The 21,835-nt window shown below is 38.4% G+C and overlaps 1 protein-coding gene across 3 annotated transcripts in view; it reads right to left on the bottom strand.

Moving 5' to 3' along the window:
* The window catches only part of LOC124555277 (solute carrier family 41 member 2-like), a 507,467-nt gene that overhangs the window by 5,512 nt on the left and 480,120 nt on the right, over positions 1-21,835 (bottom strand). For all 3 annotated transcript variants that reach the window (XM_047129149.1, XM_047129148.1, XM_047129150.1), the window contains 4 exons: positions 17,909-18,053; positions 17,510-17,656; positions 3,542-3,689; positions 2,822-3,027 (listed from right to left, as the gene is read on the bottom strand). In XM_047129149.1, coding sequence (XP_046985105.1) covers positions 2,822-3,027; positions 3,542-3,689; positions 17,510-17,656; positions 17,909-18,053 — 646 coding nt within the window. The remainder of the gene's footprint in view (positions 1-2,821; positions 3,028-3,541; positions 3,690-17,509; positions 17,657-17,908; positions 18,054-21,835) is intronic.

Below are 21,835 nucleotides of genomic sequence, written 5' to 3'. Positions count from 1 at the left end.
TGGATGGTGATTCCAGCTGTTTGTTGGTGTAACATGCCTGTGAGACATGTACTGTGGATAGAGTCTAATGTGATGGTGCTGATGTTCTCACCTGTGGTGGAATCATGTTAATAGCACATACATCAGCGCATGTGTTTTCTAGGAGAATATGGCAGCTACAGTCTACAGAGGTGACATTCTGGAATGGTATGTGCACTTTATTACAGGTATAAGATTTACCTGATGTATGATAATGCTTGTTGGATGAGTACCTGAAACAAGAGGGTGTCAATCATCTTAAGTAACCATCTTGCTCTCTGGACATATGTCTATGTGAGCACATATGGGATGCTCAAGGCAAAAGTTCTGGTGACCTAACACTGGCATGATGGACTGTTGCTGACCTCCAGTGGTCAGTAGCCCCTGTGCTAACATACTGTATGTCACTGTCAGAGGGATGCCACACATAGTAAGTGCCAGATACCAATATCACTATATCACGTGTCAGAACATCACGAGGGCCCATTTTGGAGTATGTATCATTGGCATGTCTTACATTACTTCACAGATCTGAAAGATTTCTTAATTTATAGACCCAAGTGTAGTTTTCTACTGAGTGGCTTTTCAGACACTGTTTTTGGCGAGCTCAGGTCTTACTTTTATTCAGCTGCTTTACAATTTATGTAGTTCCTCTGTCTTCTTTCTTCTTTAGTATTTTCATATTTATTTCTCTTAATGTTTTGTGAACCATCTGTAACATCTATTTTCCGCCTTTCCTTCTCTTCAATTTGTTTTAGTCATAATTATTGCCTTTTGCTTGTTTCTTTACAATAATTCATTAATTGTGCCCATATATGTGCTCACAGTTTGGTAGTATTCAATTTGTTTGTTATTGCATTCATTATTAATATTCTAATATCTGACTTTTGCATTTATCTTAGTAAATCCTTTGTTCAATGCAACCTGCATCCCCACATAAACATGTACACAAAATAAATATTAATTACTAAGTAAAACTTTCTTTCATAGAAGCCTTCTATACATTATGTTTGGAAGTCCTCACATATGTAGTAGTTGTAGGTTAATTCAAGGTGGAGAGGGAAAGAAAGGAAAGGAAAGGGAGGGGATCATTGCTGTCAGCTGCATCAGGACATTATGTGTGATCACTGCTGATGAGTGAAAATGTGTACCGGACTGGGATTCGAATGCAGGATCTCCTGCATACTAGGCAGGTGTGTTAACCACTGCATCATACAGGACACAGCATTATCACAACTGCACAGACTATCTCGGCATGCCTCACGGCCAATTCACACTCCCACTGTGCACCACCTATCCGCAGCCCCTATCCATTTCCTCCGTGTTCACTACTCTGAGAGTCCCACAGGAGGTGGGACATATTTGTGCATCTGCACTGAAGAAGATGGATCCATTGTACAATTAGGTGTATCAATTATATGAATGTGTGATGTCTGTTCTTATGCACATGTCCATAAGAACAGACACCCCACATTCAGATATAGTATTTTCTCATTGTCACCAGCAGTTTGTCCCACATTTGGTCCCATAAAGATACCTTTGCTTGCCTCTTCTTGCACAGCAGTGTACGAGATCATAAAACATTCAGTCAATAAGGAAACATTGATTCTGAATTAAGGACACCCAGGGTTGTAGTTGGGGAGGGTTGGGGGGGGTCTATTAAATTGAGTTCATGTGGTCAGAAATTGTGAAAACATTCAAAAAAGATATCTATAGGAGAGTGAAAATAATCCATCATCCACTCTTCTGATGATGTTACCAAGAACTGCAGTATCTTGTGCAAGAGTAAAAACTTGGTTGAATGAGCATTCTTCAAGAGATTAGGGATTTATACTTGTAAAGCCAAATAGACAAGAAATATGTTAAATGAGCAAATATGCTTACTGCATAATTAATGCATTCATCAATAATTTTGTAGTATGCTGGCTAATATACACTCTGATCATGACATATCTTACTGTAGCATATTTAACTACATGTACCCCTTTTTTTCCTTCACTGAACTAGTCCTTATTAATAAATCATAAATAACATGCAACTCTTTGTCCAGTTCCAGATGCTTTCCTCAATACAACTTTTTCCACTCATGCATGTTTTTTGTGTTGATAGCAAAATTATTAACATGCTGCAAAATAGTTAAGAATAACAACAGTTATCCACCAAGTGTAGAATTTGTATCTTTGATTCCAGTCTATGATCACAAAAAATGTAGTTATGAGGCTATTGTTTCAGTCTGTTGTGAGCATCTTCAGATCTCTTTGAAACATATTTTAACATAATAAAGGCAGAGAGGCACTATCAAGAGATGTAAACAGAATTAGCAAGGCATAATTAAACAGAACTAATAATATGATACAAAGTAAGCCACAGTGCTGGCAGAGTCATAATGTGAATGGCACTACTAGTGCTCTGCAAGCACTCTGGCCTAGTTAGCATCATATTATTAGTTCTGTTTGATGATGCCTAGCTAATTTTGTTTCTGTCTTTTGATGATGCCTCTCTGGCTTTATTATAGTAGGATATGCTTAAAATGGTGCTGCAGATGGTCACTACAGACTGAAATATATAGTCTGACAATTTTTGTTGTCATATACTGAAATAAAGGTGGAAAATTCTATGATTATTAGCATTTACGGACAAAAATTGATGTATTGAGAAATTTTACTGAGGTCCTATATGAGTTCCTGTATTTGTTAATGCAAGCACCTAGTCCACATTATGTGCTAGCTAATGTCTGTTGTAACTGTATTCTCCATTCAATTGCTCAAATGTAGATAAGATATTTTTTAAAGTAATAACTTACATCCTTTGAAAAGAGCTGACCATGGCCAAACCCATAATTTAGTATGTGGTGGAATAATTCCTTTGAGTGAAGTCTTATGTAGCATGGTGGAGATGCGACTAGCTTGTACAGACACAAGGTTGCCACCAATTCCATTAATTATTGGTTGAAACACAACAAAACCATTGAACATTTGGTACACAGAATTCATGACAATACCACCAAACCTGAAAGATAGTGAAGGGAATATTTAGTCATTATTCTCAACACTGTATGAATCTAAATAGTAACAAAATTATACCAAACTATTCCTTTGCTTATTACTTATTCATTACTCCCACAGCCCCCTGTGTAATGAAATAAAATCTTGCTTATTACATATAGGAAAACCATTATGAGCAATTCTTACAATAAGAGTTTGACAACTTGTCATTGAAGGATGAACATCACTATGTCTCTGTTCTGTAATTTCAGTTTGAAAATAACAATTTGAGAGTGCCATCTGTACTGTTGTCTAAATTGTATGAATGTTACCATGACAACATAAGAGAGAAACTGTTACTGGTTGATCATATTCAGATAGTGTGACAGTTATTTATTCATTTATATTCCTGTACAGGTTGGCAACAGTTATTGTTATTGTTCATGATGATGATGAATAATCATTATTTCAATGAAACATTTTATAATCTGCCTTTGTGGTATTACAGCTACTGTAGTCACCTCATACTTGGAACTTACCCACTGATGAGAAGAGCACCAAGTACTGGAACCCATCCAGAATACAGAACTGGCTTTGTGTACTTGTTACGGTACACAACGTATATCCATACTGGCAGCAACATTAAGTAAAATCCAACTACAGTAGCAGATACCCAGGGACTGACATCTGAAAATGGACACACAAAGAAAGAGATTACTGATTAGTAGTTGAAACTAAGTTAACTTATGGCGAATCATAATACAGTGTTTATTTATGTTAACAATATAGGAAAAGATAGATTGCTACTTACCATAAAAGTGACATACTGAGTTGCAGACAGGCATAATTCAAACACACTTACACATAAGCTTTTGGCCACAACATTCATCATAAAAAGAGAAACAAACACCATTCATTCACACAAGCAAGCACGCCTCATGCACACATGGCTGCCAATTCTGGTAGCTTGGGCAGAAAACTGCTGGAGCTGGCAGTCATGTGTGCATGAGGTGTACTTGCTTGTGTGAATGAATGGCGTCTCTCTCTTCTCTCTCTCTTTTCCTGATGAAGGCTGTGGCTGAAAGCTTATGTGTAAGTGTCTTAATTGTGCCTGTCTGCAACATAGCATGTTACCTTAATGGTAAGTAGCAATCTATCTTGTGCTATATTGTTGTTATTTGGTTACACAAATTTCAGTGTTCGGGTCCAATGAGGAGATAATCACAATTTTGAATACAATAGGAAGTAGTAGTTCAATTGCAAGTGAAGTATGATAAATTACCAGGTAATTCTTAACTTTTGTGTGTGTATTCATTTTCTTTCACCAGAATTTTCATAGTAATTTGTAGACTATAGAGCAGAAATTTATCCTTACAATAAAAGCATCTTTGTCATTCCGATAACTATCAACTTTTACAGTAGTCCTCATTGTCTTCTGTTTGAAGATTAATCGTTTTTAACCTCAGTTTTGTGTTTGGTAATTCTCTGACATTGCATTCTCTCTTATGAAACTGATATTTGAAATTACTGGATATTTACACCAAATATATTACATATGTAATATATATTTCATTATTTATTTTCAAAATGTATTCTCAACAGCATTACAGTACAATTAGCACTGATGTTTCTTTTGACAATATTAGTGAAACATGTCTGGTACAAATATAAATTGTAAATTTCAATTACTACACAAGAGAAAATAGCATAAACCCAGTGAATTATCATTATTATTTCTTTACTTTCTCAGACGTTAAGTCTGGTTAAAAATGGAAAGTGACGCGGACCTTGATCAAGCATCACTTCCTTTTAACTGTACGGTATATGTTATATTGCATTTAGGAACTTTCGGGTAATTGAACATGTATCAATAATTACAGATTTCTGTAGTTGTATTTATAAGTTTGGATGTAACTGTGTTGCATTGATGTACTGGTGGATATTGTGTGGTATGACTCCTGTAGTTGATAGTATAATTGGTATAACGTCAACTTTATCCTGAAGCCACATGTCCTTGACTTCCTCAGCCAGTTGGATGTATTTTTCAATTTTTTCTCCTGTTTTCTTTTGTATATTTGTTGCATAGGGTATGGATATTTCGATTAGTTGTGTTAATTTCTTCTTTTTATTGGTGAGTATGATGTCAGGTTTGTTATGTGGTGTTGTTTTATCAGTTATAATGGTTCTGTTCCAGTATAATTTGTATTCATCATCCTCCAGTACATTTTGTGGTGCATACTTGTATGTGGGAACGTGTTGCTTTATTAGTTTATATTGTATGGTAAGTTGTTGGTGAATTATTTTTGCTACATTGTCATGTCTTCTGGGGTATTCTGTATTTGCTAATACTGTACATCCGCTTGTGATGTGATCTACTGTTTCTATTTGTTGTTTGAAAAGTCTGCATTTATCTGTTGTGGTATTGGGATCTTTAATAATATGCTTGCTGTAATATCTGGTGTTTATTGTTTGATCCTGTATTGCAATCATGAATCCTTCTGTCTCACTGTATATATTGCCTTTTTGTTAGCCATGTGTTGGATGCGTCTTGATCGATGTGTGGCTGTGTTAGATGATACGGGTGCTTGCCATGTACTGTTTTCTTTTTCCAATTTACTTTCTTCGTATCTGTTGATGTTATGTGATCTAAAGGGTTGTAGAAGTGGTTATGAAGTTGCAGTGGTGTAGCTGATGTATTTATATGAGTGATTGCTTTGTGTATTTTGCTAGTTTCTGCTCGTTCTATAAAGAATTTTCTTAAATTGTCTACCTGTCCATAATGTAGGTTTTTTATGTCGATGAATCCCCTTCCTCCTTCCTTTCTGCTTAATGTGAATCTTTCTGTTGCTGAATGTATGTGATGTATTCTATATTTGTGGCATTGTGATCATGTAAGTGTATTGAGTGCTTCTAGGTCTGTGTTACTCCATTTCACTACTCCAAATGAGTAGGTCAATATTGGTATAGCATAAGTATTTATAGCTTTTGTCTTGTTTCTTGCTGTCAATTCTGTTTTCAGTATTTTTGTTAGTCTTTGTCTATATGTTTCTTTTAGTTCTTCTTTAATATTTGTATTATCTGTTCCTATTTTTTGTCTGTATCCTAGATATTTATAGGCATCTGTTTTTTCCATCGCTTCTATGCAGTCGCTGTGGTTATCCAATATGTAATCTTCTTGTTTAGTGTGTTTTCCCTTAACTATGCTATTTTTCTTACATTTGTCTGTTCCAAAAGCCATATTTATATCATTGCTGAATACTTCTGTTATCTTTAGTAATTGGTTGAGTTGTTGGTTTGTTGCTGCCAGTAGTTTTAGATCATCCATGTATAGCAAATGTGTGATTTTGTGTGGGTATGTTCCAGTAATATTGTATCCATAATTTGTATTATTTAGCATGTTGGATAGTGGGTTCAGAGCAAGGCAGAACCAGAAAGGACTTAATGAGTCTCCTTGGTATATTCCACGCTTAATCTGTATTGGCTGTGATGTGATATTATTTGAATTTGTTTGGATATTAAGTGTGGTTTTCTAATTTTTCATTACTATGTTTAGGAACTGTATCAATTTAGGATCTACTTTGTATATTTCCAATATTTGCAGTAACCATGAGTGGGGTACACTATCAAAAGCTTTTTGGTAATCAATGTATGTGTAGTGTAGCAACCTTTGTTTAGTTTTAGCTTGATATGTCACCTCTGCATCTATTATCAGTTGCTCTTTACACCCTCGTGCTCCTTTGCAACAGCCTTTTTGTTCTTCATTTATAATTTTGTTCTGTGTTGTATGTGTCATTAATTTCTGTGTAATGACTGAAGTTAATATTTTGTATATTGTTGGTAGGCATGTTATGGGGCAATATTTAGCTGGGTTTCCTGTGTCTGCTCGATCTTTAGGTTTCAGATAAGTTATTCCATGTGTAAGTGTATCAGGGAATGTGTATGGGTCTGCAATGTAACTGTTAAATAATTTGCTTGTGTCTGTATATGTGTGGATGGATATGTGTGTGTGTGTGCGCGAGTGTATACCCGTCCTTTTTTCCTCCAAGGTAAGTCTTTCCGCTCCCGGGATTGGAATGACTCCTTACCCTCTCCCTTAAAACCCACATCCTTTTGTCTTTCACTCTCCTTCCCTCTTTCCTGATGAGGCAACAGTTTGTTGCGAAAGCTTGAATTTTGTGTGTATGTTTGTGTTTGTGTTTGTTTGTGTGTCTATCGACCTGCCAGCGCTTTCGTTTTGTTTTTAGATATGTTAAATAATTTAGTTAGATGTGAATGTGTTGAGGTGAACTTCTTTAGCCAGAAATTTGCTATTTTATCTTTTCCAGGGGCTTTCCAATTGCGAGTAGAATTAATTGCTTGGGTGACTTCATGTTGGAAAATTATCACTTCAGGCATTTGTGGTATCATCTTGTATGTGCCTGTTTCTGCTTGTATCCACCGTGCATGCCTGTTATGTTGTACCGGGTTTGACCATATGTTGCTCCAGAAGTGTTCCATGTCTGTTATGTTTGGTGGATTGTCTATTTTAATGTGTGTGTTATCTATCATATGGTAAAATCTCTTTTGGTTTGTGTTGAATGTTTGGTTTTGTTTCCTTCTATTTTCACTTTTTTTGTATCTTCTAAGTCGTTTGGCCAATGCTTGTAATTTCTGCTTCTTTTCATCTAATTGCTCTATCGCTTCTTTTTTTCTGACATTTCATTTCTTATAAATTGTGTTAGCTGTCTGATGTCTTTTCTCAGTTTTTCTATTCTGATCTGTAGCCTGTGTTGCCACGCTGGTTTTGTGCGTTTCTTCTGTGTGTTGGTTGGTTCTGATCTCTGTCTAGTGTGTATATTTAGTGTAGTGAGTGCTCCTATATAAACAAGTAGTTGTAACTCTTCCATAGTTATGTTTTCATTTATTTTGTTGTGTACGATTGTGTTGATAGTTTTTATTGTTGTTTTGACTTGTGGGTTATTTGGTGGTCTATGCAAGATTGGTCTAATGTCTGTATTTGTGTCTTTGTATTCTATATATGTCAGCTGAAATTTTTCTTCTATATCTAACATGTGTGTTACTTCGAGTTCTATTTGTGCTTGTTCTGGTGCCTGTCTTAAGATTTTGTTTTCCTCTGATTGTTTAATTGATGCATGTTGTTCTTTGTTTGTTTGCTGTGGGATGTTTGAGTCCATTACTGTATTTTCTTCTTCTTATGATTGCACATTATTTTGTTCCAGTATTTGTTGTACTTGTTGTTTGATGTTTTCTAATTCTGACTGGGGTATCCTGTTATTTTTGATTATTACACGGATCTGATCAGCTAGTCATTGTTCTGTTAAAAATTTTAATTCTGGGTATCTGGTAATAAATGTTGTGTATACTTGTGATCTGTATCCAGTTGTGTTGGTTCCTAGGTTTGTTGCTTGGTAATAACAGAACATGAGGTGTCGATTAACTTCATCTGACCATCTCATCCTCTGTCTTTGTTTTCCTTCTAGGGTGGTTGCAGGAAGCATATCCTGCAAAACACCTCTATTTGGATTTAAATCATTTTCCAGTTGGCTAACAGTGTCGTTACCATTGTGGGCGGGCATAGGGTTCAAGCGTCGTCCCCGACCATGACGGCGCTTGTCCGAGGCTTCTTTAGTTCTGTCCTGAACCAAGTAATCACACTAAAAGGGGGGTTAGCCCTATTAGTGGTTTGTTCTTTTCGTCGCCTTTTACGACTGGCAGAACATACCAGAGGCCTATTCTTTTCCTGGGCCTCCACGGGGTTTATTATTATTATTATTATTATTATTATTATTATTATTTTTTAAAAATTTAAGTGTGCTTCAGGGCCTCATTGGCTTAGTGCTGTTATTGAAAATACAACCTTCATTATTTTAAACAATGGGGAAGTGCAAGAATTACAAATTGAAACATTCAGTGTTCAATCCATAGCCAGTTCAAGAAATTTTTTCTGTTATTTAGTACTTTGACAATGATTTATCAATGTGAAAACTGCCAAGTTGTATCATGGTGAAGCATTAAACTATTCAAACCAACTTTAGCATTGTGATCAGCTTTAAATATGTAAGTAGTTTCTTCTGTTGTTCCCCAGAAATCTCCTGTTCAGCCCAAATAACTAGTTCTGTGAACAGCCATTCACAAAAATACTTTGGAAGCTACAAATACTTATCATGACTGTCATGTCATGCAGGAGTAGAATACCTTACATAATACAAAGTGCTCATAATAAAAGTAAACAATCAATGCAACTGAAGGAGTTATGTCTTCCTGGCACTCGAAATGTATGTCACATGCTCTACAAACACACAAGGAAACCTGTGCTGCCTCATTCCTAGGCTTGCAAAGATGGGAAAGTCAAAAAGTCACTTCATATGATGAGACAGAGTCAATAAGAGAACAATAGAAAGAAATATGTGGAAGTTGCAGAAGGAAGTATAATGTTTTCAAATCTCAATAAGTTAATCAGCCAGCTACAATGAGTCTATGCAACCATAGCATTCAACCCAAATCCCACTAAAGCCCCATTTTTGTTGTTGTCTTACTACATTAATTTGTTTCACCTCTTGAAGATAAAAAACTTAAAGATCGAAGAGATCATGCTTTTTATGTAACATATTCAGGGCATTTCATTGCTCAACATCTTGTCCAAAAGCCTTCAACTTCAATGACCATCTGCATCCTGTGAGGAAGAGAGTATATGAGGTAGGCAATAAATTGACTGTTTTCTAGCACCTCATCTCAGGTTGTCAAGGTGATGTTCCAAAATTTGCCTTGGGTTCTTGACACAGTATCAGGCTAGTTCCCATTTGGTAAAAGAAAAATTCCCTGTAGCAGGCTGTAATGTAAACAGTCTTTATTTAAATCATGCAGGTAGATAATTTTGGCAACTTTTCATGCCAATTCTGACAACTTTTCATGGAAATGACAAGTTGTCAAATTAGCTAACTGCATGATTTCAATAAAGACCATTTACATTAAAGCCTACTATGGACAATTTTTTTTTTAAACACTTAGAGGCTGTGGATCCACATGGAAAAAAAAAAATTAATTTCCATTCATTGGCCTCTCTCTCTGCACATATATTATTATGGCGTTGAAGTCTGGGGGAGGAGAAGACCAGTCAAGAAGAGAAACCTTATTCTTTTTTTGCAAACCACACCTGCATATGTGTTCTGGAAACAGATTGCCCACAAATGATATAGTTGTCACACAGGATAGCTCATAACGTTAATATACAGGGCTATTACAAATGATTGAAGCGATTTCATAAATTCACTGTAGCTCCATTCATTGACATATGGTCATGACACACTACAGATACGTAGAAAAACTCATAAAGTTTTGTTCGGCTGAAGCCGCACTTCAGGTTTCTGCCGCCAGAGCGCTCGAGAGCGCATTGAGACAAAATGGCGACTGGAGCTGAGAAAGCGTATGTCGTGCTTGAAATGCACTCACATCAGTCAGTCATAACAGTGCAACGACACTTCAGGACGAAGTTCAACAAAGATCCACCAACTGCTAACTCCATTCGGCGATGGTATGCGCAGTTTAAAGCTTCTGGATGCTCTGTAAGGGGAAATCAACGGGTCGGCCTGCAGTGAGCGAACGGTTGAACGCATGCGGGCAAGTATCACGCGTAGCCCGCGGAACTCGACGAATAAAGCAAGCAGGGAGCTAAACGTACCACAGCCGACAGTTTGCAAAATCTCACGGAAAAGGCTAAAGCAGAAGCCTTACCATTTACAATTGCTACAAGCCCTGACACCCGATGACAAAGTCAAACGCTTTGAATTTTCGGCGCGGTTGCAACAGCTCATGGAAGAGGATGCGTTCAGTGCGAAACTTGTTTTCAGTGATGAAGCAACATTTTTTTTTAATGGTGAAGTGAACAGACACAATGTGCAAATCTGGGTGGTAGAGAATCCTCACGCATTCATGCAGCAAATCACAATTCACCAAAAGTTAACGTGTTTTGTGCAATCTCACGGTTTAAAGTTTACGGCCCCTTTTTCTTCTGCGAAAAAAAACGGTACAGGACACATGTTTCTGGACATGCTGGAAAATTGGCTCATGCCACAACTGGAGACCGACAGCCCCGACTTCATCTTTCAACGGGATGGTGCTCCACTGCACTTCCATCATGATGTTCGGCATTTCTTAAACAGGAGATTGGAAAACTGATGGATCGGTCGTGGTGGAGATCAAGATCAGCAATTCATGTCATGGCCTCTACGCTCTCCCGACTTAACCCCATGTGATTTCTTTCTGTGGGGTTATGTGAAAGATTCAGTGTTTAAACCTCCTCTACCAAGAAACGTGCCAGAACTGCGAGCTCGCATCAACGATGCTTTCGAACTCATTGATGGGGACATGCTGTGCCGAGTGTGGGAGGAACTTGATTATCAGCTTGATGTCTGCCGAATCACTAAAGGGGCACATATCGAACATTTGTGAATGCCTAAAAAAACTTTTTGAGTTTTTGTATGTGTGTGCAAAGCATTGTGAAAATATCTCAAATAATAAAGTTATTGTAGAGCTCTGAAATCGCTTCAATCATTTGTAATAACCCTGTACATGTGACTATATGTGTATACTGGGTAATGTAAAGATTGCCCACCTATCTTGTGAAGGATTCAAAGTCCTTGGGAAGACATGCAGCTCAGGCCACCACAGACAGAGAACAGTGTGAGGTGAGTTGTGGATAATTTCAGGTGGAAATAGAACCCTGGGGCATGGAAACATATACAAAACCACCATTTCCTGAACAAGTTACTCATTTGCTAGGCAATATTGTGAACAAAGTTTCTCACCCTGACATCCTGGTGTAAAACAGTCTTGGTGTTTTTGCTGCATGAACCCCAAGCTGCATCTTACAAAGATGATGGATATTATCACTGACAGCTTGAGGTTTTATTTAGCTTTGGCACAGCAAGAAAACTAGAAAGTGTAATGCAGAGAATATCATATTCAACTATAGGACAGACATTGTCCATATCAAATGTTAAGCAAGAGTGCTGATGATCATCATGGACTTCTCCTAGATAGCTGCTCATTTGTTTCATATCCCATCCTTCCTGAACCTACGACAAACCATGTTCACCTCTGAGAAAACAAGGGAGCTCGTGAAATGCACTGCATTTAAAAATTGATTCTGCTACAGTATGCTCCACATTTCATTATCATGGGTCTGTATTCAACAGAGAAAAGCCCAGTTCACACACAACTGTTGCATTCACCTTAACCCTTAAGCGGTCGCGCCAGGTGTTGAGAACACCCCAGCCATTCTTATCGATAGATTATTACGTAATGGATTGGAGTATAACATCACGTTCTTTGGTACCTTTCTAGGACATAATATGAAAGCTTTGAGTAATAATAGAAGTTCCAAGAAAACACGCAACAATGTGCCCTGGGGTGTTGTCGGCACCCCGTGCGACTCTTTATGTTGCAGTGCTGCGAGAAAGCGCACAGTTGTGTTCCGTAGCAGCTGCTTGTATTTTGGCACTCTTTGCAGTTAAAACAGCTATGTATTGTTACAGAATAGAACAAGAAAGAGTGCAGAAGCTTCTGGAAGAGGTCTTAGATGAAACTTTTGAAGGAGGAGAAGAGGAAGAGGAGGAAACAGACAGTTGTGAAGTTCGCTCTCATCACAGCGATACGGAAACAGAGGATGAAGACAACCTGGAATTGGAACTGCAAGTAAGTGCAGCAGATAATGAAAGCAAGCATGATTTTTTTTTATTGGAAAGGATAAGGGTACAAAATGGATGAAAAGTTGTCCTAGTCGAAATGTAAGAACTAGAAGTGTAGACCTCATTATTCCTCTCCCTGGTGTAAAAGCCATCACAAAATCTGTGAAAACTGCTGTGAACTTTTTTTGATATTTATAAATGACATAATAATTAGAACAATTACACCATGTGCAAATATTTACATACAAAACATTGCATCATATTTCACAAGAGACTGTGATGCCAAACCAACAAATGAGGAAGAACTCAAATCTCTTCTGGGTCTGTTGATATTGGCTGGGCATTACAGGGCAGGACACAAAAACCGGAAAGGCTTATGGGACACAAATGGTTTTGGAATTGCAATAATTCACGCAGCAGTGAGTTTACAGCACTATCGTTTCTTATTGCGTTATTTCAGATTCAATGTTGTTCGAGACAGACCACAGCATAGAGAACTTGATTGCCTAGCTGCGTTCTGAGAAGTTTTTGAATTATTCATGTCAGACTGTGTCAGTAATTATACTGTGTCTGAATATATGACAGTGGATGAACAACTGGTTGCATTTAGAGGCAAATGCAGTTTCCGACAGTACATACCTAGCAAGCCTGCGAAATATGGTTTGAAAATTTTCACCTTATGTGATGCAAGAACTCGATATACTTTGGGGATGGAAATCTATGTTGGGAAACAGCCAGGGGCTCCCTTTGCACTGTCAAATTCACCTAAGGAGATAGCAAATAGACTTATACAGCCTATCAAAGGTACAGGACAAATGTGACTCTAGAAAACTGGTTTTGTTCCATACCATTGGCTGAAGAGCTTCTGAAAAAGAAACTTACAGTAGTAGGAACTCTTAGAGAGAATAAGAGGGAGCTCCCTCCAAACTTTGTTTGCATGAGAGGTTGTGAACTTAGAAGCAGCCTTTTGGATTCAGACAGGATATCACCATTGCCTAAGAAGGGCAAAAACGTTATTCTCCTTTCATCTTTGCATCATGATGGTGCCATTGACACTAATACTGTGGAGGAAAATAATCCAGAAAACAGGCGTGGACACAATAGATTAAATGTGCGCTACTTATTCAACCTCAAGAAAAACTAGATGCTGGCCACTTGCCCTATTTTTCCGAATGATTGACATTGCTTGCATTAATGCCCTCATCATATATGCAAATAATAACAATGGCAGGATTTCCTAAAGAATGTTTATAAGTGATGTCAGAAGGTCATTAGTAAATCCCATAGTGTGCAAGAGAGCAGCCACTCACTCCCTGCCTAAACAAGTTAGACAGAAAGCCGCAAAAATGGGGGGAATTGAAGACATCAACAATGCACCACTTTCTGAACAAAGAATACTTAAGCCCAGGCACTGAACAGTTTGTTCTCATAGTAAAGATATAAAAGTTCAATTGGACTCTGCTCGATGTTTGAAAGTTATGTGTGTAAAGTGTTACGATAACGAACCCCTTGCAGCCAGTGATAGTGACTGATTCCATATAATGTTTGTATGAGTTGGCTGAACAAACATTTAATTATATGTATAATGTCTTATACCTGTAATACAGTATGAAGAATAACAGAAATAAATAATTAAACAAAATATTGTAAGAAAATGGGAATTACTGCATGTGTTTCAAATAACCCAATTTAATACTAAAGTAATATTAAATAAAACGGTAATGTACCAGGAGATAACATTCTAGATACCCATTTGTGAAGTAAACATATTCATATCAGTGATATGCTGCACAACAATGTCATTATAGCCACTTTCATTTGGGGTGTTAGCAACACCCCGAGCGACTATTAACGTTACGAGAAGCCGCGCGACCGCATAAGGGTTAATCTTGATATTGCTCCCCTATCTGCCAGTTCACATTGTCCAAAGGAATGCCCCAGTTGCTCATAATATCCAAGCCCTTCTGCCACAGGAACCATGACGTGCCTATGAAGAGCCTACTGGCAATAAGCAATGCCTCCAGAGTAAAATGAATGGAATACTAAGAGTAGTGGTACAGGCAGCAGACCTCAAAGGCCTTACTGTAATCAACTGCCATCGAATGAAAGGTGGACTTTGTGGACGTAACTCAGTGTAGCAAACTCACCATATTTGGTCATAAATATACAAAGTTGGAATTGAACTGCAGCAATATCAGCTGCAAGCAAATGCGAGTGTTATGTTTTACCAAATAAAACACAACCTTCGCATTGTGAGGCAAGCCAGCCTGGCAGGGTGTGGAAACCAAGTTGTAGATGTCATACGACTTTACACATGAGTTTCTGCTGAATCTTTTAGTATACGGGCTGCAAGGCATTACAAAGCCCAAACAACAAGAGCTCAGAAGCATACAGATACCTAGCCATTTTATATAAAGTCACTTCTGTTATTGCAGCTCTGTCGCCACAGAGCTGTGCTGCTTGGCTGCTGTCTGGAATGCTGTTTGTCGACCACAGTTTGACTCTACATTAGTGCAGTTTGCCCTGAGACCACGGGACCTGGAGCCGCTGCCACAATGGGCCAGCACCGGTCCTGGGAAGCAGCTCACCAGCCATCATCACCGGCCTGCCACCTTCTGTATGGCATGTCACAGCTATCTGAGGCCACCCAGAGCTGGAGCCACCACTGACAGATGGGGTCGCATCACAGACCACTGCCCAGCTGGTGCTGCACTCTTCAGTATCGGAGACAACAACATGCAGAAAGCCACTGAATGCCACCGCCAAGCTGCCACTTCCTGAACTGAGCTATGATGGGGGTGCAATAATAAAGCATCTGGAATTATGGGCTGTTTAACTGGTACAACACAGCGCCCCCCTCAACCCATCACCATCAACGACATATGTAGGATAACATCTAGCATGATACTCTAGCCTGCAAGAAAACCATCCTAATATGCTGTTTCATGTCAGGTGAGCTGATGCTACAGTGAATTTAAGCAGTTTTGTCTCATTTTTGGGAGGTATGCTGATACACTCCGCACAAGCACTGCGGAATGTCACAGTGAGGAAGCTGTACCGTTCCGCATGGAGGGCAGCAGGTATTGTTGCTAACAGTACTAACTGGACACGTCAAGTCTCCTATATGACCATTTTAACATTATGCTATCAATCGGTTATGAAGTTCTTTCATTGATTTTGAATAAACAATTAGGATATGTTATGTCATGTGAATAATTTGAACACAACTCAAACATTTTCCTACAAGTGAAAACACAATGCAAGCAGCAACAGACTACTTTATGATACTACTAACAAGCAATTACCTTAATTACAAGAGTTCCTCATGGTATTCAATTCTGAATGTATTATTATTGTTATTACATGATGCATGAAAGCTACAATGAAGATTTCCCTTGGTATAAATTATTATTCTTTCCACTCCTGGCAGGAGTCACAAAGTCTGCATAAGAGACAGTCCAGACCCATCCCTTCCCCACTCAGCCCTTTCCTTCCCCTCCTGACCCTCCCCTCCCCTCTCTGAATGAGGCAAAGGCAGAGAGTGGTATCTTTGAATTACTACATTATCATCAACTTTATCATATGTTACATTGGATATAGTCATCTTTGATTTCTAGCCATAATATTGTCACATCTACCATGAAACAGAACTGAGCCTCATTGTATTTGAGAGGTGAGTTCATATTGTATAGTGCAGATATGTATTATGGCATCATAATCACCTAATTGTTAAGTCATGTGATTGGGACAGTGAGACTGGGGAAGAGTTAGTGTAATTTTATCTCAGATTGCTTTTCATCGCTTTTCTTGCATTTTCTCCATTTTAACCATATTTTTTTTTCTAAAAGCATCAAGTCAAAAGATGTCTTACATCACAACTGAGGGCACAGCTACACTCTGGGTTTTGGCACAGAAAGTTGAGAATTGAGCATTCTGATATAGAATCCACCAGCAGAAGTCCCACAGCCTCTTCTCACTAATTTAGTTTCTGCACTGTGTATCTACAGATAATACTATTTTAATAATAAAGCTAGATTGTTGACAGCATCATTTTCACAAGAGATCCAAGTAATATTAGTTATTCTAGGTGTCAAACATGAAGTGAAAAACTGGCATATTGCATTTAATTTGCAACTGTGCTACATGGGATTTCAATTCTTGTTCCAATTTCTGCTGCTTAATTTTTGATCTTTTAAAAGTAATTTAACAATAGATCTGCATATTTTTCTGTCCAGTAACCATTTGGCTTTTCTGTATAGAAGAAAAACTCCACTACCAATAACAGATAACATGACTTTCCAGGAAAGTAAATTATAAATATTTTATATTGTCTGTATTTACCACATAATAGACATGTGACATTGGCAGTTGTTATTTTATTTAATCAGTTATTAACAACAAAAACTCTATACTTAGTTGCAGATAATTTTCACTGATGAGTTTCTTCACTTTCTCTATTACTGACATTTCAAAATTTATGCCTAACCTCTCTCAGGTCTGCTGTATTGATTCTGAAAGTCATTCAGGAGTTTGGCACTGCCCTATATACAATCCTGTTATGTCCCACTACAGTGGGTCCAGTGGTTAAGATTTCAAGTATATGAACTGGGTACTCACACTCTTCAGTTTCAATTCCTTTTTTTGTACCTTAGTGAAGCTAAGAGCATACAATCAAATATATTACCAACTTGTAGAGTCCAGTGACATTATAACTTGCCCATCTTCTGTATATATTTTGTTAGTTTTGTTAGGCTAACCTGCGCAGATCACATCAGAATCTTAGTCAATGCTGAAAAAGAAAATCTGCAAAAAGTTACTTACCATGTACTTCATAAAAAATTGATGCAAAATTGGCAAGAAGTGTAAGGGAAACAATATCCCCGATACTTGCAGCTAAAGGAGTAGCTAGATTATCTGGATTCATTTTCCGCTTATGAGATATCAGTATGACAGCACTCAGTACAAAATCTGAAATGAAAATTAATTTCAAAAAGATTTCAAATAAACATGAAGAACAGTTATCCCAAATACCACATTGCATTTGCTTGGTCAAATATGTTGGCTGATTTATTTGTGCAATCTTTCAGTCTCACTTTCAGTTAAAGTAAAATACAGGGAAAGTAAGGAGACAGGAAATTTTAAGACATAGCCTCTGAAGGGCTGTTAAAAGATATGCTGTACTTGGAGGAGCCACGCAACATAAGAGATATACTTACATACCTAAAACGAAGCATGATGTTGTAGCTGTAGCAAGAGATGAGGAAGCAAGTAGGAGAGCATGTGTGTACTGAAATGCCCCTTCCACGATTGCATTCACAGATACAGCAAATATTGCTACTACTATAGCAGCAACAATTGCCTGAACCTGTGAAATGTAGAAATTGTAGGGTAAATGTTAAGGCATAGCTTGCAGTTCAATCAGGAAACAAACAACAAGATCTACAATTCAAAAAATGTAAAATAAGAGGCCATCTGACAAAAGATTAAAAAATAATACATGCAGAAATACAGTATATGGTTCACACAGGCATTTATGAAAATTGAAGAACTATCCATAAAATTAAGCTGACTACATTGACAAAAGATGTAAGGCCATGTGATGTGAAAAGCAAATGTGTATGTGGTGAGGTCCGAGTTATAGCTATCATACTGCACTTTCTACTCTCTCCCAGTAATTACAAATGGTGGTTCTATTTTGTTCTCATACTTACTGCAAGGGTAGACTGGTGGTAAATGTTCTTACATTTATAAAATGTAGCACTGATAAAATTCACTGTCAGCCATACAATGAAGACATGAAGGAGTAAGTATGGCTTGGTAGCTGTTTTCTGCAGACTGATACTGCACATAACTGTCTAAAGCAAGTGGGTTCCAAGGACATCAAACCAACACCATAGAAATTTCACATCAGCACCATGACAATAGCATGAAGCTCCAGGCAATAAAGCAAAGATTATTTTAATTAGACTTCTAGACAGAGAGATGACTTGTACTTGGCATATTTAAGCAATTATTTGAGGAAGGAGGGCACAGTTGTGGTTTTGAAAGTAAAAAGAATGGAAGATTAAATTTTACAGTCCTGTTAACACTGAGGCCATTAGAGATGGAACACTCAAATTGTTGAATAGAGGAAGGATGAGGTAAAAAATATATTGTGAGTTTTTCAAAGAAACTGACCACCAGATAAGACTTGAGAATCAAGATGGCTAGACATACATTTGAATTCCATTCCTCCTGAATATGAGTCCAATATTTAACCACTGTACCAAGCTGTGGTGTGCTGGAGTCAGATGTAACTGATGAAAGACTTACCATACGCTCATGTGTATGAGCAGCGGGGAGCAATTGTGTTTTTAGCACGTACGTCTCTGCAAGTATCTTTCGAAACACAGATGTTTATTTAGGATTGGTTCCTTGGGTGTGCATAGGTGTACATACCTTTGACAATACTTTCTTCAGTGTCATTGGAAAGATTATTGGAAATGTATGCAGCTGAATGACCATGAAACATTTTTTTGCCTCTATATTGGGTATAAGGTTGGCCATATTTTTTCAGTACTTTTTTCTGTTCAGAAACATGCCACCAACATGATTTCTGGAATCATATCTACAAGTCACTATTTATAAATAATTCAAGTAGTAAGGTAACAATGCACCAAATTTTGAATGCACAAGCAGCCACCGAAATTGTGCATGTTGTGCTCAGCTGTGTGTTCTGCCACGGGCTGGTCAACTTTGCTCTTGGCCACCATTTGGTAATGGCCAGTCATTCAGATGGATAGCTGATTAGTGGTCAAGCCTACATAAAATGCTATGCAGAAATAACAGAAGAGTTAGTATATAGCTTGATGCTTTTTCAGAGGTGACTCTGCCCTCTGATACACTGGGCTAATCCCATGACGGAACTAGAGGAGCATTTGCTGGGTGGGTGTGACTCCAAACCTATCATCTAATTCACTCCTTGTACAGCTAATTATACCCTCACACATAACTAGTAGTTGTTCTTTCACGGAAAGATATACAAATAAATCTGCAATATGGCCTTGGCCACTTGCATGGCACCCTCCTATGCCGACTTGTTTACGGGCCATCTAGAGAAAGCCTTCGTAGCAATCCAAAATCCTAAAACCTTTGCCTGGTTCAAGTTTAGTGACAGTATCTTCATAATACGGACCCATGGTCAAGACACATTCCACTAGTCTGGCAAGTCCCTTACCCAGTGTGCTGAAGGTCTTACTAAGGTTTTCACAAAAAGTGTCCCCAGCCCTTCCCAAACCTAATCTGCGACAGATTTCTCACAGTATATCCTCACAAACCCATAATAATCCCACCACCCCATTTTCATGAATTGCAGTCCTAGCAGCATCCTGTGCCCTCTTACAGCCCACACCTCCAGTGCAGCAATCCTCCTGATCCAGCGGTTCTGGAGTTCCCTCCGTGGTTTAACAAGTACCCCTTCCTCCCCCCTCCCCCCCCCCCCTGCTCCCCAGACTCACTCTACCATTACCCTTATTAAATTATCTGGAGTCCACACCATCATTATTACGGCTCCGTGGCTGGTAGCATTGCCTCTGCCCATGCATTATATGTCCACAATTTAAAAAATTAATTTGATCCTTCACATCTGTTAACAGATCAGGTTCTTCATTCTCCAATGCTAATCTAACCACTGCGCACAACCTCCTAGACATCTCTGGTGCTAAACCTCTCAGAAAAGCATCAGGCATACATTATGTGATCCACAGGATAAATAAATAAATACAAATACAAATTACTTGGCTTCTGTAGCAACACTTCATTTACCTCCTCACTCTGTGTTAACTCACAAGTATCACCATTAAGTTTCCTAATTTATCCACAAAATCTTCTACTGCTTCATCATACCTGTTGGAAACCACACTCAACTCCTCATGGAAAAACCATGTACTGTTCTATTTTCTGTATCTTTGTTCTAATCCCCATCTAAGTTGAGTAAAGTCTCTGGCTTTTACAGTGCCTCTGTGCACCACATAGATGGCTTCTCTTCTTCTGTTAAAAGTAATCTTGCTATCTGTAATAATTTGTTATCTGACTGACCTCATATGACAGCCAATGACCTGAAATCCTCTGCAAATGCTAATACATCCTCAGATGATCTACCAGAAAAGGAAGCAGCCAGGTTACCAACAGCTGGAGCCACTCCTAGAGTCTGTGACTTTGACAAACACATCTCCTCATTTTTCTTGGCTAGTTTGTTATCTGAAACCAATTTATCTGCTCTTCATTGAGCTACCTGATTCACCAATGACTGTATAGCCTTCTCACTGGGAACACCTTGTGTGTCTGATTTTTGCCATTGCCTCACAATTACTCATTTTATTGACTCAGAATTAATAATAAAAAATAAATTTAAAAAACGCAGAAATAATAATCCAACAATAACACAGATAAAACACACTGTGGCCACCTGTACTACCAGCCTACTTCTTTTGCCTAATCATAAGCCACCTGGACACACTACACTGTCTAGCCATGCACCCAGAGCAGTTAAACGTAAAGCAAACAGCTGCTACAGACTCGGAACAAGTGGCAAATGCCCAAGCAAACTGCACAATATACAATGCTCATGTTCTAACCACTCATCTCTGCAGTTACCCCCATACTGGTTTCTTCAGTTTTACCAAAGTAAACCTACTATTGTCATGCCCCCTAAGCTTTGACACCATAACTGTCACCACAAAAGACTACCCCATATATCAATGTTGTAGGCAGCGGCTCGGACGTCATGCTGCCAGTGGTGCACACCCTTCACTGTTGATTGTAGTGATGTCAGATCCCCTGACACCACTCTGCAGAGTGCAATTGCACTGGGTGGGGTGAATGGTGGTGCTGATGGGCTGAAGGGACCAGTGGAAACACTGCTGATAGTAAAGAATACATTATTCAAAATTGGTACATGCTTTGTCATGACTCAATCAATACATGTTTTCTTGTGACTCTGTGAGGCAAGAGATGACTCCCTCTGGGTGATACTGATATACAGGCAGCAGACTCTGCCCTAATGAGAGGATGCTGCATGAGAACCCTGTGTTGCTGATGGCAGGCCTGTGGATGGATGGTGCCCTCTGTAGGCCACAGCCACGACACCATTGGCACACTACTTCTCTG

The sequence above is a fragment of the Schistocerca americana genome, chromosome X, assembly GCF_021461395.2.
Source record: "Schistocerca americana isolate TAMUIC-IGC-003095 chromosome X, iqSchAmer2.1, whole genome shotgun sequence".
Lineage (NCBI taxonomy): Eukaryota > Metazoa > Arthropoda > Insecta > Orthoptera > Acrididae > Schistocerca > Schistocerca americana.
This window is presented reverse-complemented; position numbering and strand designations above follow the sequence as displayed.